Below are 25,907 nucleotides of genomic sequence, written 5' to 3'. Positions count from 1 at the left end.
ACTTCGTAACTTGTTTAGAAAAATGGATTGGTTTCCTGTGTGTCAGAAGGTTGTGTTTCTTAAAAGATAAACGTTATCCTATTGCCTACAACCAAAGCAAGTGCCTTCTTTTCATAATATTTCCTTATTACAACCAATAATATCCTTTGTGCTTCTTTCAACAATAATAGATTTTTTTTTCTGCTTCATAAAAGACAGAGATTAAAAGGCTTGACAAACTGCCAGTACTAAATCATTATCACTGAGCTGATCTTTTTGCCTGTTTATGTGGAGCACATTGAGACCATTGTCTCCTAGCATACCCACTGTAGGACAGGACCCGGGGTGGTGGCTAAATGCCGACATTGTGTATCATAATCTACATTTTTTAATTTTGATCATGTGACCCTTTACCACTAAACCCAAAGCAATGACTTCATTCAATACACAAATAGACGTAGGAAAAGGGGGATGTTTTAAAAACTGTTTAAAAACTATGAAAATGTTATATTTAAAGGCAAAAACGAAATTCAAAGATGAGCAAAATAAGGACACAAATTATTTAAGAATATTTATAAAATAGTTAACACTTATATGAATTTAAATTTTGAGCGTATGAAATAATTTGGCAAAGACCCCTGTGTGGAGCCCCTCACTCAGAGAACTCGGGTAGATAGAATGTATAGGTAGCCAGGTAAAGCCATTTAATATTGACGTTGTAGTTGAAAGAGTTAAACGCGGGACGACGGCCATGAAACATTAGTTATTTTAGCTGGCTGGACAACTTGCAATCATGACAATGGACTGTATAGTACCGCAACCAATTTGGACAGGAGGCTACCATCACGGTGGCCTTGCCTCTCTTCACTCTCATTATTTCGCTCCATACTACATCCCCAGGAAACGCAGTTCCTTCTCCTGCTCCTACTTCTCAGGTATTTCCATGTTTGGTTTGTGTTTACTTAGTGGATAATCAATCGATATTCAATGGAAGGGTTGGGTGAACAATTCTACAAAAATGTGTATTAAATTTGAAAAATGGGTAGCAGTAGAAAATCAAACTACCCGGTAATTCGGGTATCAATTGTGTGTGTTGTTGTTTATTCTTCATAATACCGTAAATGATAAACAAGATTTTTAAATATGTTATGAAACTAGTTTTGGGGTTTTTTTTCAAACTCTTTGTGAAAGAACCTGTTTGTACTGATGACAGAATATAGAAAGTGTTTATTAGTGTGTTATTTTCAAGTTGTTGGTCAATCAACATAGATATACAAAAAAATGTTATGAAAAGTTTAAATGAAAAATATTTTTTTTAAACTAATTAAATACGTATATCTGTTGTTATTATCATTAATAAGTTTTCCTCATAAATCCACCTATTAGTAGCACATTTATAGGTTGCTTTTATGTCCCCATACTCACTCGTTTGCTGTAACTGAGATGGTTGACTCATACATTGAGTTTATACTAACTTACATGTACCCAGGTAATTTAAGTAAATGGTCTGCCCAGGAATGGATCAATTGTGTTATAATTCTCTAGATCTGACACCAAAAGTCTTCGATGATGTCAATGTTGAACACTTTGATACGTAATTATTCTCTTGATCGAATGCTCAATTTAGCAGTCTTATAAACAATATATGCTATCACTAGAAATGTCGGTTTTATATTGTAGATTTAGGAATGGCTGAAAGTCATATAATATTTTTTTTTCCTACTTCAAACTAATGTGCAGATATCCATTAATGACGACATACATTTTACATAGCATGCCCTGATGAAACCTTTCTATTGATTTGACATCAAAGAGCAAGTTTCCTGCTGTTAGGGACCTAAATAGCTACAGCTTTATTCACCCCACCTACTCACTGAATTAACCCAGAACTCGGTGTTACATAAATGATACTCTCCAAAAAAAAGGAAACGGAGTAGAGATATATATATATATTTTTTATGACTTCTACATGGAACACTGATTATATTGTAAATCTAATTGTATGACGTATTCTTCAGATTGATTTTGTTTTAATCATTTTTCACAGTTTTAACAGTAAGCTGTCATTTCCGAAACGAAATCCAATTTTTCAAGAAGTGCAATATTATATGAAAATGCATGTTAATACATTTCATTTTATTTTTACTCAAATATATGATTGGTAAATTTTGTGTTTTATGGGTACATGTAAACTGTCATCTATCAACTTCTATTTCAGTATTGTGTTTTAAGAAATGTTTCAAAAAAAGCTGTGTACATTATAATATGTCTTTTATTGGTTGATTTTTTATATCCCAAGCATAAAAAAATCAGTCTATCTTCTTTCTTTTCTTTTCTTTTTTTTTTATCAGCTTAACTCTTCTGAAACCATTAAATGTACATTGTTTATATATTATCAGACTACTAAGTTTCTTGAAATTTTGTTCAGTTCACGGTTTATGGGGAGCTCAGGCTGACAAACTCTGTCAGTTTCCATAGTATATTTAGTAATATTGTAAATCTTCTAGTTGGAAAAGAAGCAAATATTCCATAAAAAATAATGGAAATCTAAATTTATATATATATATATATATGCACATTCAATAATCTTATGTCAATATTTTGGAAATTACAAAGATATATGAAATGCTATTCAATATATTTCAGACAGAGTTAAGCTAAATAAAACTAATTAGATAAATTTTTGGTGTTCGTGATTTTATATTCTAATGACTTGTGGTTTGATGCAGAACGGTTGAATCGTAGATTTAGGACTTGCTTAAAATAAGGAATCTACAGTAGTTGTTCTATTTTGATAGTAAAGCTATTCTCTCTTATTTTTTTTCTCTCTCTCTGAACACCGAGTCATCAATATAAGAAGTCCCTGAATATCAATTGATTATTTTGAGTTATCAAAATTTTTAAAGTGTACATTGTATATACACAAATAGTCATTTCTAAAAATATAGTTCAATAGGATTTTTAGAATTTAAGAAACCAAACAAAATATACAAAAGAAGTTCAGAGTGCCGCTAATCAATATTTTCCATTTCTTGTATTGTTGAAATAAGTTTCACAGTAATGTAACAGCCCAGTGTCAAAAAAGAAGTCAATATATATACTTAAACTTATCAATTGTCTGAAGACTTCTGCAGGAGAACTCATATCAGTGAGGGAAGCTGGCTGGTTTTTCTGCCCAAAAACCTGGTTACAAAAAAAATGGTTACAGATGTCATATATTGAAACAGGAGAAAAAAACCTACACCTCATCTGTAAACCTTTTTTCAAAATTCTTTACATTCAATTTGATTTTTTTTAACACTGATATTTTTATACTGTTTATTGAATAACTGTCAAATCCCTGGTCAGTCAACCAAAACATTGCATATTTTTTAACAATTGCCTCAATTGACTGCGTTGAAATATTGCAAAATCTTAACTTTACTTTAAAAGTCTTTCACACACCCCATGAATAAAGTATCAATAGTTTTGAGTTTTTATTGATTAGTTTCAGTGATAAGATTTTCCCAGTTTGATCAAATAACAGGGTTTGGGTGAAGTGAATTTGGTATAGAATATCAATGTTTAAGTGTAATATTCACATGTCGGTACCAATACCACAGAGGTTGATTATGGAGGCAGACAGATCGACTCATGTTCTATGTTGTCATTGGATTAAGTTCCTATTTTAAGGACGGAGTAACAGTTGTAGTGTATCTTGGTTGTTAATGGGTCCTTATCAACAAACTAATGGCTCACTGGGAATTCCAAAATTTGAAGAAATGAAAGTCTGAACATGATCTAAGGATATAAATACCAAGCAGTGAAAACTGTGATGGTTGCGTTTTAGATCAATTGATTCCCTGGAATGTTCGATATCTTGAACACTGATATCTCGAACACAATGTATATTTTGAAGGATTTGCAAGTCCTAATCCCTTATTTTTTAAGTATTTTACCCTTGATATCATGAATACTCGGATATCTCAAAGTTTTTAAACAGTCCCATCTAGTTCAAGATAATGAAGTTTGACTGTATATTGGGTTCTGTTTACAATCATCATTTATTTGGTACATTCAAACATTTCAGTAATGTTACGTACTACACGCAGGATTATTTTTGCCCTAGCTGTGTTATTTTTACCCTTCCTCACTTGCAAATGGTTCCATCTTGAATTCGCCCTGGCCCAGACAAAGTTGTATTTAAAGAGTGATAATGAGACACATGAATTCGGCCAGACTTAAATTGGCCGGCTGACAATGAGGGCAAAAGGGGCGAAAATAAAATGGGGACGAATATTTCCCTGTATACTGTGTATCTCTTATAGAATTACCGAATTCCTAACCTTGAGTATCTGAGCTAGAGGTTCCCAGAGCTGGACTTAATTCAATTAATATGGAATATTATATATTGTAATATAAATATATAAATATATTGTAAATGCATTTATTCTGAAAAAACTATTTCTTATTTCTTTATGATTCTGTCCTAAGACTGCGCTTTGTTTAATTCTTTGTTTAACGACATTCATGCATATAAAGGTTAATTAGGAGCTAGAAATTCAAAAAAAAATACCAAACCCCTGCTTTCTTGATTATCCTTTTTCAGTTTAATTATATTTGTTGCAACTTAAAAAAACTACTTTCTGTAGAAATTAATGCATTATTTCAAAATATTTAGGGCACATTATAGATTATATATTGGATATACTCACTGGTTGTTGCCTTTATATCTGACAGGAAGATCATTAAACAGCTGTAATATACATGTAACTTGAACATTCTCTACTTTTCCATACAGATAAACCCTTTTTAGAAATATTTTGAAACTGTGAAGTTCCTCACCAATCACCCATAGATTTTTTTGCAAATCAATTATATGGCATATTGCTAACACTGTGAATTTAATTGTGTGTGTCGTAGTGTACAAAAAGTTGTGGGTAAGAAAATCTTAATTAGTACCAAGACTGTTTAGAATTCCCATACAGTCAAACTTCGTTATCTTGAACTAGATGGGACTTTATAAAAACTCTGAGATATCTGAGTATATGGAATATCGAGAGTAAAATACTTAAAAAGTAAGTAGTTGGGACTTACAAATCACTTCGACATATCCATTGTATTTGAGATATCAGTGTTGGAAATATCGAAGTTCAACTGTACTTCTTAAGCATTGTAATTGGTCAAACCCTTTTAATATTCAAAGTTATCTATCAATTCTTTCTGAAGAAACCAGTTATTACAAATACGTAAAATGAAATTATTATTTGAGAAGATAACAATAGCTATATAGAACATAACAGAAATGAGTTAACTCGATTCACAACACGGGGTTCTCTGTTTGGCATAGCTCTTGTTTAAGGTACCTTACTACGCCCATACTTATGATTTTTAAGACACTACGTCACAAGATGGCGATTTTAATATTTTGTTTAACTGATTTTATCATTCAATTCGGTTGTATATCATCGTAGCTCAGTGGTTAAAGTATCGGGCCTCTGAACCGCAGATCATGAGTTCGAATCCACCTGGAGCTTTTGTTCGATCATGTTTACGGAATTAAATTTTTGAAAATATAATTTTTGATCCAAAGTTGCACATTTTTTGTCTATTTGACTTAAATACTTCTTATCCATTATGATATCTATCATAATCAAGTAATTTTCTGCTGTTTTGAGAAAACATTTCAAGATGTTAGTGAGCCACCTTAATCAAGTGTTAATATTTCTCATTCACTGATGCTCTGGACTAAGTACATGCATGTCCACTAAGAAATGAAGTATCAATTGCCTACTGGTCTCTAGGATTTTCCTATAACCAATTAAGTTTTACTGTATGTTATCATTTCTTTCCACAACTTGCAGAGGGGAGTAATTACATGGCTAAATTTACAAATGTTTGGGAGCAAATTGGAAGGAAATATAAGTATGTAAAATCATCAATCTTAAAAGTAATGGTCAAAGTTGGCAGAGGATAATTCTGAAAGAAATTAACAATCTGCGATCTTCAACCATATTCTTTAACTCTTAATTATGGAGATTTGTTTTATTGATACCATAAATCTGCCATTTATACTGACAAATTTAATTAGTCTTCTTCTAGTGTTGAGTATTAAGATCAGTTACTCAACAACATGCTAATTGGCTTAGTGGATCCACTGAGATCTACTAAAAATACATGAAGGCAAAGGGGTTCAATTTAAGCCACTGATGCACTAGTACAATATTTTTTTATTTTTTAAGTCAACTTGTATATTTAATACATTACATCCATCGTGGGCAAATTTGCAATAACTTTGTAAAATGCATGGATAACATCCTAAAAAATCATTTTGTCTCATTTCATTTATAAAATTTGATGGACAAATAACATTTTTACGTGAAAAAAATACTTTGAGGCTGAGGATCGGAGAACCTAAGACAACAACAATTCAATATAGCGTTGAATCATGATTTTTTGAAGTATACACTCTCATAACTGCCGCTGTGTGTGCATACAAATTGAGTAACGCGCGTTAGCGCGTTATGAAAATTTGTATGCACACACCGCGGCAGTTATGAGAGTGTATACTTCAAAAAATCATGATTTAATGCTTATATTTACATTTTTTCAACTTCTTGCCTTGTCTCCAAATGTGATTCATGCCTTAAAATTCCTATCTTATTCTAAGGGTAAGTTAATATTAATGGAAGAGCCACAGTAACAGCCACACGCGTGAACTTTGATTTTCGCTTGTGACGTTGCAGTTTGCAGCGTTCAGCGTTTGTGACGTCATAATAAAACTCGTCAATTTGACCTTTGACTACTTGTTGCATTTAGAGGCATTTGAAGATCACAGAATTTAATGGGAAAACACAGTAGAATGTAAATATAACACTTTAAACTTCCTGTCGCAAATGTCGACAGTGATCATGTTATTTATATATCGTTGGATTAATATAACAATCAGTAATTGCACATATGTTGTAATCAGTGATATTGAATTATTTTTTTTACTTTTTATTGAATTTATTGCTCATATATATTATTAGTGCAGATTTTTTAAATTAAATGGAGCTTTATACAATGTCTTATTTTTACATTTTCCTCTTTATTTGCAGGACCGTACGGTTTACCCTCTAGATTAGATGACGATGTGGCTTTCCCCACTGATATAAAACTAGAAAGAGCCGACGACTGTACCCCTGAGGAGGACAAGGATTTGAAGATCTGCGTAGTTTGCGGTGAACGGGCCAGTGGCTACTACTTTGGGGCTCTCGTCTGTCTGCCCTGCAAGGTACTTGTTCACCCTGCTGCGTTCTAGATGAACACTGTGACAAATGTGTGCGTTTGATTGTTCAGATTTCTCGGTTTCTATGTTTCACTGCAGAAATTTTAATCAGGTGTTGATTTTACTCTTGCAATATTTAATCATGGATCAGTTTTTCTGAGGTATATTCATTTTTGTGTGCTTGTAGTTTTCAACATGTTAGGGACAAGAAAATGTGTAAATTTTCCCCTTATGTAAACATATATGACAGCAGTAGAATTGTTCCACATTTATTTACTGTTTTGTGCAAGAGTCATTGAACTTCATCGTACACTTTGAAAAATTCTTTTTAGATTAAATTTATTTATCATTGTGGATTCAAATGCATATATACATTTTCATATTAAAATCCCCACAGTTAAATGGTTTGACAAAAATATATCTTTTATTTCTTTGCATAAAGATTAAATGGGGTGTTTCTGCTTTAATTCATTTCTGATGTTCGGATTTGTTAAGACTTTTTAATTTTCTGATCATGCATCTTATAATTCAAAGCAGGGGGTGCTTGGCTGTTTTCCAGTCATTAATCATTCAGACCTTTTAATATATGTCAATTCTTCCATTTTGAATAGCTATTGGTGGGTATTCATTGATTTCAAAAGAAATCGCATAATAAACTGCATTTTGGCCAAATAATGTTCTTTGAAAATATACCAAATGTTTATTATAAAAAAGGTGTTGCACTTTTTTTTTAAATTTGTGTGATCCCAAATGAAACAGTTGTGGCATGGGTATGCTAACAGTAATTGTCTATTTGTAGACTTGTTGATACACATACTAAAAGAAATTTTTATATAGTTTGTTACTATCCCAAACTATAAAGAGTATCAGTGTTATGAAATTCAGGGGATTTCAGGTCATTTAACACCAGGGAACGATTTAAAAATAAGTTTATATGTGGGAAGTGTCATCAGTTATTGAACCAGTGATTTGGAATTAAATGTTCTCGAATAGCGTCAGATCTGCAGCTCGTCAGACCAGTCATATGAAAACCTGTATCTATATTATAGTATAATATCAAAAGGTCTTGCATCTACCTGGTATATAATATGCTTTCAAATGACATCTGATATACTTAGAGTAAGTGCCCCTCAGAAGTCTAGTAAATGTACTCAATCTGCCATTAACTCAGCCTCAACAACTAATAAACTTCAAAACATAACTTTTCAATAATCAATGAAACGGAGTATTTTTTTTTAACAAAGTTTTTTTTTTTCCCCCCATTTGGATCTGCTATGTTGACTGGTAATAGCTATTGAGACAATTATGGTGTTAGGTTGTGCACATTAAGAGTGTGGTAACTATAGATTGCAACACCAAGTGTCAGGTGAAAAACATCAATATATCCATAGGCCTGAACAAAAACTCACATTAACACTAGGGACGCCATGGCTGTCTGATAAAAAGCTCCACGGCATGCCGTAACCTGCTTTTTTCGCATTTAATTTGACCGATTTCTTGGCTTTTAAAGACACTATCATTGGTGTTTATCCTTCAAACTTATTAAATCCCCCATGTTTTCATTTAAAACCAACTTGTTGAAACTTGACTTGTAGTGAAATTTTTAATCAATTTTTTTTTTTACTGTTGTGTACAAAACTATTAAAAACATTGAATCAATAAATACAAAATAAGAAATGACACATTAATGATCATGCAGGTAAATCATGAAAACATTATGCATACAAGTACATGTATTACAAATTTTTTATAAAGGCTGAATTGCTAACTGCTGTGTCACGAAAAAGCCAAGACTCCAGTCCATTTTTCTAAGTTAAGGATAACTGTTACCCCTCATCAGTGTTTGCGTTATATTGTCCATGTACAAGTATTACAAAGTCCTCACACAATCTTTGATTTAACGGTAGCTTTTAGTGGGTTTTAAGCTTTTAACCTTTTTAAATCTATATAAATAATCAGCTGTTTAGATATTTCTTCTCAAGATACCAGGTGAGATGTCAAAATGACCAATGAACCACTGTACTATAGTGACATAACTGTGTATTTTCTGCAGTATTTTTCAGGTATTAAAATGCAACTGCAGAACAAAGAAAGATTTGAAATCTTTCAAGTTAAAACTAAAATTTCAAGCTTTGGAAAATTAAATTCCTATAATTAAACAATATCAGTTTATCACGTGAATAAACAGGCTAGGATCTAAAGAGGTCCCTGCCCCTAAAGAAAAATATTCAAAGGACTATAATTATAAGATTTGAGCCTAAAACGACCCCCTTAACGGAACATAGTCACTTTACTGTAATTCTTTGTTTTATTTGTACAGATATACATTTGAAGTTATTTCATAAGTTTCATTTTGATTTAAGTGCATGCCCACTTTATTTAAAAATATGACATCATAAAGGTTACCATTTTTTGCGTTTTTAGCCAAAAAACGGCTTGTTTTCAAGCAGTTTTTCTTTAAAAACACATTGAGCGACTGCTTGAAAAAACAAAATATTTTCACCAAAGATGTATCTTTCCAGTACTAATAATTGACGAAAAGTTCGTTCTTGTTCAAAGAGTCTATCTGTATTTCCCATTTGAAAAATGAAAAGAAAAATGTCAATTTCTGACTGATTTTGATTAGGTTATAAATATAGCGTCACCTCTGACACCATATACTGCCAATGAGTGCAGATTAATCAAATAAATAGGTGAAAAACATGTTTTATGTCAACTCTCTTAAAAAATAACACAACAAGTTTATGTACCTGAAACACTTTAAAAAATGGTGAATTATAGGGGCCAAATTTGACTTATGTCATATATAGTTCTTTATATAAATTTACTGTGTAAAATTACTAAAAATATGCCTAGGAAATCACTACAACCACCCCGGAAAACTTAAATTTCCCTCAGATCTTCACTTCTTCACTGGAAAAATTTGACAGTTTAAAAATACAATAAAGAATTTACTTTTCTTTTAGAGCTTTTATATCAGATGCACAAAAGATGGCGAGCCCACCTTTACTTGTCAATGTAATGGGAACTGTGACATTGCGAAGCAAGGACGCATCCGCTGTCAGTATTGTCGCTACCAACGCTGTCTTATGGCAGGCATGTGCAGGAAAGGTTAGTTTATCTGTATTCACTCTGAGGCAATGTCTTAACAGTATACAGTTTTACCTAAGTATATTTCCCTTTGTAAATTTTGGCATCCTTGCTTATTAATGTATTGAAAAATGATTTCCCTCTTTATTAATACACCCATAATCAAACAAAACTTACACAATGAAATCTAGCTGTCATTTCTTTCTTCAAAAAACAAATAGTTTTATTATATGAAATACCACTTCTTAAAACTTATAAGCCTTAAAAAGTAAAAAAAAAAACTAAAAAAACTCATATGCATCTGTATGTCAAATAAATATATAAGCAAAGGAAATTTTTTTAAAATCGTTCCTAGATGGCTATGTTAAATTTGTAAAATAAATGCTACTATGTTGAATTTATAGAAAAAATGCTCATATCAAACAACACTCATTCATATGTTGAAAAAACCTACAAGTTCTCATTGAACTACAAGTGGCAGCAAAGTTGTAGAACTTAGGCTATCCAAAGTTAATTCTGTGTTTAACATATCACCTGCACACATAGGTTTAGCCTTTAGGAGAAATCATTGTTAAAAAAACAACAACATACCACTATACATTTCCAATGTATATAGTCTTTTCCAGTTTGATTTTACTTTTTGCAACTAAAATTTAGAAATATGAAATTTCTAGGGCACAATATGGATGACATATAGGATACTCAACACGATTGTCTATATAACAGCTAGTTTAGTTTAAGCAAACAATATTTATTAAGTGAATTTCATCATACATATTATAATAACAGTACACAGAAGACTGAGAAACAAGCCAAAAGGCTTATGTTAATCTCGCTCTCGCTAGTTTAGGTGTGGTTATGTCCACCAAGGGCCGGGCACGCTGTAATTATTAATGATAAAGTAATCTTTTTAATTCCTTTTATGTTATATATTAATGCTATTGATTCATATGAAAACACTGGCTTTTTATAGAGAAACCTGAAACAGTCCAGCCAGCAGATGGCCAAGTTTTGTGTAAAGTTTGTGGGGATATTGCTAATGGTATCCATTTTGGAGTGAACACATGTGAAGGGTGCAAGGTACGCAACTCAAAAAAATGTTTGAATAACCTAACATAGCTTGTATTTTATGACTGCACATGCAAGTTCAAAGAAGTTATGTTGTTTGACAAACAAAAAAATGAAGTTTGAAGTGAATTATGAATTCCTTTCACTTTTTTTTTTAATCATTCAAGGAATTTGCTACTGGTGGTCATATAAATACATGATTGTATGGAATATAGATATACTGTAGTTCTAAGCACATATTTTTGTTGGGTAAAATTTTGTTGTTTTTTAACCAAATAAAATTCGGTTGGCATTTATTTCGTCATATCGCAATCTCTTTGTATTTGTTGATACTTGGGTTAAAAATTCGTCATGGATATAATTTCGTTGATTAATACTGCCTATGAAAATAACGAATTTAAATCCTCAACAAATATTTCTCAATTCTGCTTCTACAATATGTGAAGTAAAAAAAAATTATAACTAGTAGTGTTCTTTATAAAATAAAAAACGGTATTTCTAGCTTTTAGTGGAAAAAAATTGTCTAAGCTAGTTAATGTTCAGTGCATATTGCATACATACTCATGTAAGATCATGAGATAGTTTTAAACTTTCATTGAATATGTGGGAATATATTGTGACAACTATCCAGATCTCAGAAACTACCTTATAATTTTGAATATTTGTTCTAAAATTGCAGAAATTTTTCCGTCGGGGATTAGTTGAAAATCAAAGTTACCTTTGCAAAAGTGAGAAAAAGTGCACAATCAACCCACGGAACCGAAATAATTGCCGATACTGTCGTTACCAAAAATGCATCAGTGTTGGAATGTCCCGAGAGGGTGAGACAGAGTTTTTTTTTTTTTAATTTACCTCTATTTTTCATTGTGAAATAAGGTTAACATACACAAATTATTTTGAGAAAAAATTTCTTCCCTTGTGACCCTGTGTACAATGTATTGTTATTAATGGAGTACCTAAGTGGGATTATTCATTAAGTCTAAATAGTGAATGTGTTGTTTTTCCTTTTTTTGTGCTCTGTTTAACACCATTTGAGAAAATAAGTGTGTATCCATGCAAGTTATCTAATCCTCCTGCTCTTCCAAACAAAAAAATTACATAAAGCAAAAAAATTATGATCTTATCAATAAAGATTAACACACATTTTCATTTATGAATTTTTTTAATGCTTGATTGTAACTTAAAAAAGCAAAAAAATTTATTTCATGATTTCTTACGCAGCTTTATCTAACTCTGTTTCAGCCATAAAGATGGGTCGTCCCAAGAAAGCCGAAACAACAGAATCAAACAATTCTGCAAATGCTGCAGATGCTTCAGAATCTCCCTCCATTTCACCCGTTCCCTCACCCCCCATCAACTTTTCACCAGGATCCTCTCCCTCCCGACACCAGGTCAATGACAACTTGTTTGACCTGTCAAAGGTCAAGGCTGAACCATCCAACTGCGATCTCACAAGAATGTCTCCACCATCTCTCAACAGCCCCGCCGCAGATGGAAACTTGGCGAAGCCTTCTTATGCTGACACTACCCAATCTTATGCTGTCCCTTACACACAGAGCTGGTCATCGTCAGCCTCTCACAATATGGACTGGCCCCAGAACCAGAGGAATTCACACATCAATTGGCACCAAGAAATTGCACAATCTGTTGCTCAGCAGCAAATGGTATCCAGTGCTACAACAGCTCAGACAGTGATGTCTGTCAGCAACTCTATGCCAGTACAAAGTCAAGCTGTTCAAAACACTAATGTAGTGTATGAGGAAGATGACATGGATGACATTTTGGCTTACCTTTCTCAAGACCAGACTCCACTGGAACCCAAAAAGAATTCCATCCAGAACATTGCTGTCCAGTCATCGGAACAAAGCTTTACACCTAATGCACCAATGCAACAGCAGCAGTCATGCATGATTGATACCCATTCATCTGTGCCCAATTTTCCTGTCCCATCATCAAAGCAGTTTAAGCAACAGATTAATGCCTTCAACAATCAGATGCTTCAAAGCGATAGTTACAGCCCTCTGAATGTTGACACGTCCCCTGGGCACTCTGTTTGTTCTAACAGAATCAACTACCCAAGCCCTACCTATCAGTATGGTAATGGATCTCCAAATCATTACAGCCAGCAGTCCCCAGAGCATTCCTATGGTCCCCATTCTCCACAGTGCATGCCTCCATCTCCCCAGTATCAGCAACAGCCATCGCCCTATTCTCCCTGTCAATATCAGAACTCTCCTTTAGATTCAAATCAGTACCATGCTAACTCACCCCAGGCAGCCAGTCCAAATTATCCTCCATCCCCATCCAACAATGCTTACACCCCTCTGACACCTTACCCACAGAATGCATATGCTGGACAAGGTTCACCCTCAGGGGCTATGATGGGAGAAAAAGTTATGCCTTATTTGGACATGAAAGGTCAGATGAAAATCAATCAGATGTTTATGAACTGTGATGATAACATTCAGAATTTCCAAGAGGATTCAAACAGTGATGGGTTTGTTTCTAGAGCTGAATTTGACAGAAATCTAATAATAAAAACTCTACAGCTCCATAGAGGGAATGGTCCCGAGTACTACTCCAGCCCTGAATCTTCTCCTCATAGCCATCATGACAGTAGCGATGACTCGAGCGATGCTTACTTCACAAATAGCTGTGGTCAGAAGCGGAAATCCCATGACACAGTTGGCATGCACTATGAGAGTATGGGAGGTGGCAGCTTTTTCACTGGCAATGATAAAGATTTTCAGTGTGAGAACTACAGCATGATGAAATCTCAGAGGTACTGGAATGAGCCACAAAGACTGATGACACAGGGTCCACTCACAGAAGAAATGATGGCCTTTACCAATCATATCATGGCTGGCTACTCTAAATTTGTCACATCTTGTGATGAGGGCAAAAAGAATTTGCAAGAAGTGCTCAAGGTAGGTATTATGACTGTCAATGGTCGGTATAATAATAAATGACCCCTTTTCTTGGCATACATTGAAAGAAAACAACCATGTAAAAGACAAGGGTAATGTAAACAAACCTCACAAATATTTAAGAAATGAATTCAATGTCTACCCAAGTTATACTCGTATAACCTGGGTTGGGGCAATTTACGCTATATAATCCGCAAAGCGGATTATAAAAAAGCGTAAATTGCTCCAACCCAGGTTATACGAGTATAACTTGGATAGGTATTGAGTTCATTCCTTATAATTTAATTTTTCTGTAATTTGCAGTACAAATTGAGCCGTTTTACTTTTAAAAATGATATTAATCTGTTCAAAATTCAAACGTAACGTCAAGCGGATTAGTATGGTTTTGACGTTGGTGCATTGTGACGTGTCTTGTGACGTGCAAACCAGGTTATACAAATTTAACTTATTTTTTCTATCCAATCAAATACCACGTTAAACCAGAATTAATTAATTCTGCTGTATACAAATTTTTGTAACCTTGTATTTTAAGGGTCAGTGGCCTGCTTTTGGGAAGGAAGAAAGTCACTGGAATCATGTACAGCGGCGGGTGATCAGAAATATCACAGGCTTCATGAATTTTGTGAAAACTATTCCAGGTAATGCATTCAGACATTACCAATGATGGCTAGATAAACTACCGCCATCCAAGCATCCATGTATTTCTGTCAGTAACTAAACTTGTATTTCCCCTCATGTGATTTTTTTATGTCATGAATTTGGGGAGTAAATGTATGCTTCTGAGATCAGAGACTTTAGGGCTGAATATACGGTTTTAAGTATAGGGATGGCGATTTCTAAAAGGTTAATCCTTGACTTGGACAGAACAATGAAAACTGGTTACAGTATCAGTCAGTGGTTTAACTGTATAACATTAAAAAAGTTGTATATTTTAATGCATTTTCATTACAACTTTCAAGACGTTGATATCTGGTTAAGTTAAATAGAAACTGAGTGCATATTTAGGAAGGCCATTAAACGGTCTTCTTAAATTGTAAATTTCTTGACCCCAAGGTTAGGTATGCTGACTCTAGGTTTGAGCCAAATGTAAAAAGATAAACAAGGCCTGAATTCGGCTCTTTTGATATTTTGAATGCAAATTTAGAGAGGAAATAATTAAGGCAGTATACCAATTTTCCTGAAGGAAGGATTTTTGTCTGGCCATGGGGTGGGGGATGAGTGGAGAAGACAGGTATACTTAAGCATCTTTAGTTCTTCTGTAACTGCGTGTAATTAACACTGTGCAATTTTTGAGATAGCATAGCTATTGTCAAGCTAATCCATTAATAAAAATGTCTAAAGCAATATTGACATTGAACAAATTTCAGGGAAGTTATTTACTATCATTAGAGTTTTGCACCTTTTCAGTATTAGGTCATGCTTTCTCCTCAATATGTCAAGCAAATGTTGCATGAATTGGAATTGTACATATATTCAGGAAGATCTTGAAGTTATGCACCAAAATTATAGACTTTGAATAGTCTTTATTGCAAGATTTCAGGGAAGGAAGGGAGAGGTCCTAACAATATTTTAGATTTTTTAGCCTCTAGCTGGAGCCTATGGTTAAGACTCAAGAATAAAGCTTAGATACTTATATGAGATTCTGTGATAAAGAATAAATTACTGTATCAGTTATCATAGATTAAAAAAATACTAGATGTAAATATATATTCTTTAAAACACAGTATTAAATAAAACCTCATGTGATAGATAAAAAAATGAAGAAATTAGTTAGTTAAATAAATGATATGCCATTACAAACTTCCTAACAATCCATGTCTTACTTAATAGTGTATCTTTCCCAAAGGGTTCACCTTAAGTGTCAGACAATTTATATGTACATGTATATCCTTCAGGCTTTGACAGTATCAACAGTGAGGATGCAGCCGAGCTGTGTGTCATGAACAGCTTTCATATCGCCATCATTTTGTCTGCCAACAATTACTATGACAAAGAGCAGAAGAGATTTCAGTATTTCTGGAACTGGACCTTGTCCCCGAACAACCCCATGTACTTCTTCAAGCTTCGCCTGCTCCAGTGCGGGGAACATCTGAACCGACTCAATTTGACACCGATGGAGGAAACTTTCCTTTCAGTCATAACTTTCCTAAGCACTGGTGAGTTATCTATTGTCTCACTCCAATTAACAAATAATTAACAAAATGAAGTCTAATTATATCTACGTTAGATATTTTGATGACATTTTTTACATTAAGTTTTACTTTATTATTTTATAGTTATTTTAAGATAAGAAAATCATACATTAACCATCTCAATTTCTTAGGGGATAATATCAAAAGCTATCAATTTTTACTATTCTTACTTTGAACCAGTAAACATGCATACAGGTAAGATTTCTTGGCACAGAAATTCAAATAAAATTTTAACGTGTTGTAATAATTTATTTTTACATTAGATATTACAAACTTGAGAGATCCTGCCACTTTGGAATCACTCAGACAAAAGATGATTCACATCTTCCAAGCACAGCTGATAGGTAAGTAAAAAATTCTAGACTGATAGCAGGCAATGCGGTTTATACAACATGTATTATATTTACACCTACCAAGTATTTTCTCCTTTATTTCTTAAGAAAACAGATTGTGATTCCTAGCTCTATAAAACTGACAAAGCTGAAATCTACATTACTGGACAGTAAAACATTCATTCCTTATTTGCACAAGACATACATCTTACTGATGTACCTGGCAATAATAGTGATCAATGTATGAATACCGTATATCCGGTTTATTTCGTGTGTCACAAAATTTGCTAAATTGCGATTTAAAAAATTCTTATAAAAACAATATAGGGTATAATTTCTGCATTCTGTATTCAATTATTTGAGGTTTAAAAGAGTTCAGGAAAAAACCGAAAATTCATTATCGCGAAATTTACCAGATATTCGGTAATATACACTTATTCCATAATTGTGAGGGAGATATGAAGAGTTATTCCCCCAGGAAAAATCATATTGCGCGAGGGAAATATGATTTTTCTGGAGGGATAAATCTCCATATCTCCCTCATAATCATGCAATAAATTGTTTATCATATTAAAGGACAGGTGATAAAATAGAATGCATCTCATTCTATTCAATTTTCAACTCTTGTAAAGCACAAACCAACTGAATGTTAACAGGTATCTTCATATTTTAGTTTTCTGATATCATTGATATAAGCTCTAATCCGATAAAATTTTAGAATTAACCTTTTGAATATATCTTATGTTGACACTCGGAATTTTTTCATATGCATGTAATGAAAATTCTGAAGGGATGGAATATGTTGAAAAATAACCTTTAAGAAATAACAAATTTAAACTGATGTAATGTCTTCTTTGGATGTTAAAAAAAATAATGGGAGGAGAGAAAGTGAAAGTTCTGTTGAAGTTTTGTAAGCCAAAAAAAAATTAATGCAAATTAATGTTGAATCCTTTGCTACAAGGGTGGGGTTACTCAGAAGTATTAATTGCAGACACTGACAAGTCTAGTCATTCCATATTACCATTTCCTCACTGAAGCTTTTTTCTACATTTGCTTTCTCACTGAACATGTTTAAACCTAGGGATTAAAGCTAGCAAAAAATATCAAAAGTTTCGAATGGTTGGTAAAAATTTACATGGGTATCAAAATGGTCAATATAAAATGACCCAGCCCTGGCCTAGCTATCAGGTCAGATCAGATTCTTGTGTAACAATTTAATGTATGGGTAGTAAAGATGCTAAAAAAAAAATTGTCAAAATAATCTCTATCTATGAGAATGTAGCAGACAAACTGATTGCAAGTCTAGGCTGTACAAGATGGCTTCATTCTATTAAATGTTAGGCCTTTGAGGGTAAACACTTGTCTACTTGCATGGACAAAACGCAGGCAAGCAAATTTTGGTCGATCAAGACAGCAACTACCAGTATTTTATTGGCATTTCAATGACAGTGAAGGAGTAGCTATTGTTTAGATACATACTAGTATAAGTAAATAGGTTATTTCTCAAACGTAGAGAGACTTTACCAAAGCAGTCAGCCATGTTGTCTGATAAACGATAATGAGTTCTATTATGTCACAATCCAAACACTGCTGGAAAATCAAATTCTGGCTATTAATAATAATTCTCACAATAATGCTGACAATATAAACACACACACGCACACAAACCTTAGAATACTAGCTTATTTACAGATGATCTTAGGTTTCTTCAAATATGTTATGTTAAATAACGGCAGGTACATACATTTACACATATGTACTCATTTTGAAACTGATCATGATATTAGACTAACTTGAAATATTGTACTTGGTACATGTATTTGAAATCTTGTCATTGCCTTTTCATTATTTTAGCACAAGGAGTAGACCCCATTCAACGCATCCAGGAACTATTCAGAGTCATGCCAGACTGCCGCCATTGCTCTATGTGGCACAAGCAGCTGATGAGTAAGATGAAGACCAACATGGAAAATCAAGAGATGCACCAGTTGTTTGACAAACTCGACCTGGAAAACCCCATGTCTTAAGACTATCTCTGGGAAGGTCTTGTGAAAAGATGTTATAATTTTGTATAAGCATGTGACTGTCACATGTTGGCATGGACTTCAAAGAGTCCTATTGAATTGTTGTTACAAATTTACATATTGTTCTATTCACAGCTTTAAATACACAAACTCGACGATTGTCCACACTTTGGACATGTATTTAGTAGGTAACGTATTGACAAGCTGTCAATGGAATGACATGTTGTTTGGCCTCAAGATCGAGGCATTTTTGACATTGACATGACAACAAATGAGTGTTTGATTAATATTTTTGACAAGGTTCCTTTGGAACTGATCATTTTTGTAATCTACATTTACATGTTTCAGTACATGTATAGCTATATTTTTTTTTTTTTTGGTAAAGAATTGGTTTTTCTTTTCTTTTTTTCTATGACATGTATAATGGAAGTTGTTTCGTCCCCTGATCCTGCTTTATACCCTGGGTCAGACGTTTGGGATTCAAGTTTTTGGCTTTTTTAATAGGTGTATATGATTATACACAGATTAGATATTATTGCTGGGTTTATCCATTGCATAATGTTTTCAGAATGTTTGCAATTATTGAGAAATGACTGACGTGAACATTTTACTAACATTCACTGTGCAATTTAAGAGTTGTTGACCAAATTGGGAGACAAAAACAAGACACTTTGTACTAATATTGTAAAAAGATATGTTTTATGAATTACTTTTAATTTTGCAAAAGCTAATGAAAACAAATAAGTCGGATGATTTTTTTTTCTTTTGCCCATGTTTCATAGAATCTTTTCTATGTACATTGGCAACCATGATTTTTAATTGTTAAAGATTTGGATACTTCTGAGGTTTCATTTTGTAAAATATTTTTGAGAGTGCATCCCATGCACTTATTGTTGGGGTTGAGGTAACGACCATTCTAAAATTCAATGAAATAAGGTAAATATGCTGAATATTCGTATAACGGGGCGTTTTTATAAGTAATCAAGTAATTTTTAAAACAAACAAAACATTTTGATAGATAGAGTCATATCTGTGAGTATTTTTAAAAAGAGAGAGCTGGAAACAGTTTTATGATGTCTTAAGACGCTGCGTGTATTGCTAGTACTGGTCCTCTATTTATTAACTGCATTGTTGCTACATATAATAAATAAGTACATGTTACATCATGCAAGTAAGCACTTTTGATGATCTTGTGCATAACATATGTATCCCTGGTTAAATTAATTAAACATTAAGAGAATACTTAAATTATATTCTCCTCTTTAAAAAGTAGGCATAAGTTGTTGTTATTTTTTCATATCATTTGCTTAATGTTACTTGTATTTGCAAACCATGTAAGTAAATAAATGGTTTTATTTTGAATAAATCATCATAATTTTACAACAATGCTGTATTATAGCCCCTGCATGCCGCTTTAGGCAACTTCCTTGGTATTTTTTTTGTCAAAAAATTTTGATTCAATTTATTATTCTAACCACACTATAGATAAATTTGATTTTATTTCCAAATAAAAGAGGATTTGTGAATAACTTGTCTAACATTGTGTTAAGGTAAAACGCTTCAAGTTTCACATTAATCAGAATATGATAGTAAACCCATCTTGGATGCGCATTAAACATATCAGTTTTAATTGAACCTACATGGATGGGGTGGGGTCATTATTGGGGGGGGGGGTTCAATTTAATTTCTATTTCATGAAAGTGTTTGTTTTTTATGGGGTTTTTAAAAGTTTTTTTTCTTCTTTTGTTTGGGTAATTGATAGATGAAAGAATCTGCATTATGTCACAAAGTTGATATAAGAAAGAGATGGCTTTGTGCAAATGCATTCATAAGGAAGACAGGAATATTTTTCCGTCCACTAATATTTGTAGAGATTTTATTGAGAGTAAGAGGTTATGTTGATTGTTTTTTGTAGATGTGTAATATATTTACCTATGATGTATGTGTATCAACTGTGTCCATATTAATTTTCATTTTGTTCGAAGCTCATACATGTAAAGAAGTTCAAATGTTTTTTAACTCATCAGGGAAATTAGTCGATATATTTTTATCTGGAGAAAAGCAGATTTTGTTACTGAGTTTTTATTGTGTTGTCTTTTGAGAGTCTGATTGGGTTTGGTAATGAAAAAAAAATTAATTTAAACAAAAAATATATTAAAATTTGAATAAAGTAATACATGTATAGCAAGCGATCAGACTACCGCTTATTAAAAGTTGATTAACTTTAAGGCAAGATTGACGTTGGACAAATCATTCCTGATGTTGTTAAATCTATTGTTTTGTAATCACATTCCATATGTTTGATAAGAACCCCCACTGATATGTGGATAAAATCACACATTCCAGACAAAGGTGTAGCTTTGTATATACATACATTCAACATCCATGTTTCCGTAGCTGATCATTGTATTTGCTGTATTAATGGCTGTGTATGGTGTGCCTTTTATTCAGTCAATATATATGAACAACAAGAATTATAAGAACTTGTTGTAAATACAAATTTGCGCTGTTTATTTCTCCGTTTCTAGATGTCATGTCTTTTTTCATAATCATCAAATTAAAAACTTCAGCAAAATGGTTGTTATTGAGAAATGTATTTTTAAAAAAAGTGGATCTGTCGAAACTTTGTTAAAGAGATGATCTTTTAAGTTAGATTGAATAACAGTTGCAGATAGGCAGCCATCGTGTATCTATTGTGTGTTGGTGTTACGGTTTTCATCATTCAACTTAGCAAATTTATTGGTACAAATAGAGATTATTTCTGCCAATTATATACTTCTTTAATAACAGCATTTGTTTAGACAGTTGTAAAAATCTGTACAATATTTTAATTGTTAATTTTCTTAGGTAATAGCAAAATTCTGCATTTTTTTTTAAAGTAAAGCTAACATTTTATATTTAAAATAATTTGGTCGCTCTAATTTTGCTTTAAGATTTTAAGGCTTTATAGCCTACAATCGTTTTTTAAAATGGAATTCTATCATTGCTTTCTGTAAGAAATGTCAATAAAAGCTATTTTTGTGTGAAATTTAGTTTTTTTTATTTCTGCTGCCATTGCTATAAAGATAATACTGTGCACAAGGTATTATGCCTAGAAAAGCTGTTAGTAACTTTTGTAAAAATATCCTCGGGTAGTGTAGATTATAGTTTGTTCAAATGATGATCCCTGATTGTAGACTAGAGCCATTATGGAGGAGGAAGTCGATTTATTACATAAAAATAAACATGTATAGAAAAAAAAGTTTACAAATATTCTAAAAAAAAATTTCCTATAAACTTGAATTGAAACTATCTGAGGATGTTTTTATAACAGTTGAAGCAACTGTTATAAAAACATCCTCAGATAGTTTCAATTCAAGTTTATCAAACCTAGGATATTTGGGGGTATGACGGGGCCACTTTTGGAGTCCATTTTACATAAGAAATTTTGTTAGAATTATTCTCAAAAACTCGAATGTTATAAGATATGGTACTAGACTTTGACCCGTGCGTGCACGGGATGACATTGCATATGATGTCGGACATTTACGAAATAGATACATCGACACGCTGTATTGTTTTATTTACACGTGATCATCCAAGCTTTATGCCTACAATAATATTAATTTCACTACACTCTGCTTAGTTACAGGGACGTAGCATCCGGGGCCTGCCATATTTGCTTGCAGCAAGCTTTATTTAACATATCATTGATTTTTAACCTATAAATATGTTCAATACTTGGAATATGTTGACTCAAACAGGCTCATGCGTATCAAAACCTGCAAATACTGTCATTTTTAGCTCACCTGAGCTGAAAGCTCAAGTGAGCTATTCTGATCACATTTTGTCTGTCGTCCGTCTGTCCGTCTGTCCGTCCGTCCGTCCGTCTGTCCGTAAACTTTTCACATTTTCAACATCTTCTCAAGAACTACTAGGCCAATTTCAACCAAACTTGGCACAAATCATCCTTAGGCAAAGGGGATTCAAAGTTGTGAACATTAAAGGTCACACCCGTTTTCAAGGGGAGATAATAAGAAATTAATGAAAAATTTCGAGAAATTTTCAAAAATCTTCTTCTCAAGAACCAGAAAGCCAGGAAAGCTGAAACTTGTGTGGAAGCATCCTCAGGTAGTGTAGATTCAAAGTTGTGAAATTCATGACCCCCGGGGGTAGGGTGGGGCCACAATGGGGGGTCGAAGTTTTACATAGGAATATATAGAGTAAATCTTTAAAAATCTTCTTCTCAGAAACTTATCAGCCAGGAAAGCTGAAACTTGTGTGGAAGCATCCTCAGGTAGTGTAGATTCAAAGTTGTGAAAATCATGACCCCCCGGGGGTAGGGTGGGGCCACAATGGGGGGTCGAAGTTTTACATAGGAATATATAGAGTAAATCTTTAAAAATCTTCTTCTCAGAAACTAAACAGCCAGGAAAGCTGAAACTTGTGTGGAAGCATCCTCAGGTAGCGTAGATTCAAAGTTGTGAAAATCATGACCCCCAGGGGAAGGGTGGGGCCACAATGGGGGGTCGAAGTTTTACATAGGAATATATAGAGTAAATCTTTAAAAATCTTCTTCTCAGAAACTAATCAGCCAGGAAAGCTGAAACTTGTGTGGAAGCATCCTCAGGTTGTGTAGATTCAAAGTTGTGAAAATCATGACCCCTGGGGTTAGGTTGGGGCCACAATGGGGGGGTCAAAGTTTTACATAGGAATATATAGAGTAAATCTTTAAAAATCTTCTTCTCAGAAACTAAACAGCCAGGAAAGCTGAAACTTTTGTGGAAGCATCCTCAGGTAGTGTAGATTCAAAGTTGTGAAAATCATGACCCCCAGGGGTAGGGTGGGGCCACAGTGGGGGGTCGAAGTTTTACATAGGAATATATAGAGTAAATCTTTAAAAATCTTCTTCTCAGAAACTAATCAGCCAGGAAAGCTGAAACTTGTGTGGAAGCATCCTCAGGTAGTGTAGATTCAAAGTTGTGAAAATCATGACCCCTGGGGTTAGGTTGGGGCCACAATTGAGTGTCGAAGTTTTACATAGGAATATATAGAGTAAATCTTTAAAAATCTTCTTCTCAGAAACTTATCAGCCAGGAAAGCTGAAACTTGTGTGGAAGCATCCTCAGGTAGTGTAGATTCAAAGTTGTGAAAATCATGATCCCTAGGGGTAGGGTGAGGCCACATTGGGGGGCGGGGTGTTAAAATTTTACATAGGAATATATAGAGTAAATCTTTAAAAATCTTCTTCTCAGAAACTAATCAGCCAGGAAAGCTGAAACTTGTGGGAAGTATCTTCAGGTAGTGTATATACAAAGTTGTGAAAATCATGACCCCTGGGGGTAGGGTGAGGCCACATAGGGGGGAGGGGGATGTTAAAGTTTTACATAGGAATAAAGAGTAAATCTTTTAAAATCTTCTTCTCAGAAACTAATCAGCAAGATGATTCTTTATAATTGTTAAGACTTTGGCTCCAGGACAATTATTCGGCCTCACAAGAAGGTTCAGAGTTTGATGTAGCGAAATATCCCATATATAAACAATTGTAAAGGATCTTTTTGAGAACTGCAATACTCAACATGTGATATGACTATAAAATTGAAGCAGGCAGCTATTTTTTCATTAGAATCTTTTTGTATTACTGTTTTGGGTTATTGCCCTTGATTTATTGATTCTTGATTATTTTAATTAATGCATCCACTGTTAACCAATTATTGTGATGATTATTTTTATACAATAATAAATATTCAATGTATATATAAGTTGTTTTGCATAAGTAGTTTTGGGTTAGGCTGGATTAGTTTGTTTATTTTTGATTTCCAATTTTTAGATACTATGAATTATTTTAGGCCGGCACATATATAGGGACAGTGTCTATTGCTTTGTACCGAGCGACTATTTGGGGTTAAACTTGAACAGGTACGGAGAGATTGAGATTGTTAACATCCCTGGTCTATCTAATCTTCGTGTTTTTCTAACCAACGATACAGAATGTGTGGTCATTTCTGCCCTGTATCGCATTAATACAAGTGTGCGGTCATACCTGCTTGTATTGGTGGTGATTGCGGCGCCTGCGTTAGGTTGAGCTGTTGGCGCAAGTGTGCGGTCATCCCTGTTTGCGTTATCTCTGCTTGCGTTAACGTTGGTACCTGTTGAGTTGCGTAGGTGTGCGGTCATCCCTGCCTGCGTAACGTTGAGTCCCTATATATGTGCAGGAGCGGTGATTAAAGTCTGCTCTTGTAAATATTGGCAGCAATCAGGGCTATCCGAGTTCCAAGGGGGAAAAATGGATTTTATTTATACAGGATCTACATGTATTAATGTACATTGTCCAGATTGTATTATGACTCCATTAAGCTGACTTTATCATACCTGTTGTTCCTCAGGTGAGCGATGTGGCCCATGGGCCTCTTGTTTAGAACTTCATGCATTTTCTTTTAAAGAGTGGGTCTGTGCTCCATATTTTTCTCATAGACTAAATAAGGTCTATTGGAAAACAAACCGATTTCAATCAACAAAAAACGTGGAGAGATGACCCACTCTACATTAAAATTATCTTTTTTTTATCCCAACAATTGAACGTTTTGAAAAAATAATACAAGTCCGTAAATTCGTGGTCAAAGTCACACATAATATTTAAACAGCCTACTTTGTTGTGTCTGAAATGGCTCAGTGGTTAGAGTACCTGACTTGTGCGCTTGGTTATTTTAATTACGTTAACATTCTCAAATCTTCATATAGAGGACACTGTGACATTCTTTCACTATTTATGATTATTTATACATGTACATGTGTAGTTTATTTTCAATTTTTATTTTAACTTTAATACGCTGATACATATGATAGTAAGATTGCACAGTTGATGCATCTAATAGGTCTTAGAAGATGAATATCAAAATAAGAGAAGTCTTCTTTTTTTGCATCATTGAATGTATTGTCAAATCTTTGAATATATACTATCGGAAAAAAGAAACTGTGCATTATTTAATATATGAAAAAACATTTTAAAATTACAAGGAACAAATTTTATTTTTTTTGATACTGTTAACACATGTATTCGTAACAAC

General features: G+C 33.4%; 1 protein-coding gene across 1 annotated transcript; it reads left to right on the top strand.

Moving 5' to 3' along the window:
* Positions 1-675: 675 nt before the first annotated feature.
* On the top strand, positions 676-21,456 carry LOC128175694 (uncharacterized). Its single transcript, XM_052841516.1, has 10 exons — positions 676-914; positions 7,059-7,234; positions 10,195-10,339; positions 11,292-11,398; positions 12,066-12,207; positions 12,629-14,313; positions 14,846-14,951; positions 16,209-16,469; positions 16,769-16,849; positions 18,692-21,456. Exons 1-10 carry the CDS (start codon positions 773-775, stop codon positions 18,862-18,864), a joined length of 3,018 nt encoding a protein of 1,005 aa, XP_052697476.1. The 5' UTR covers positions 676-772; the 3' UTR covers positions 18,865-21,456.
* Positions 21,457-25,907: the final 4,451 nt, after the last annotated feature.

Source organism: Crassostrea angulata, chromosome 3 (genome assembly GCF_025612915.1).
Source record: "Crassostrea angulata isolate pt1a10 chromosome 3, ASM2561291v2, whole genome shotgun sequence".
NCBI lineage: Eukaryota > Metazoa > Mollusca > Bivalvia > Ostreida > Ostreidae > Magallana > Magallana angulata.
This window is presented reverse-complemented; position numbering and strand designations above follow the sequence as displayed.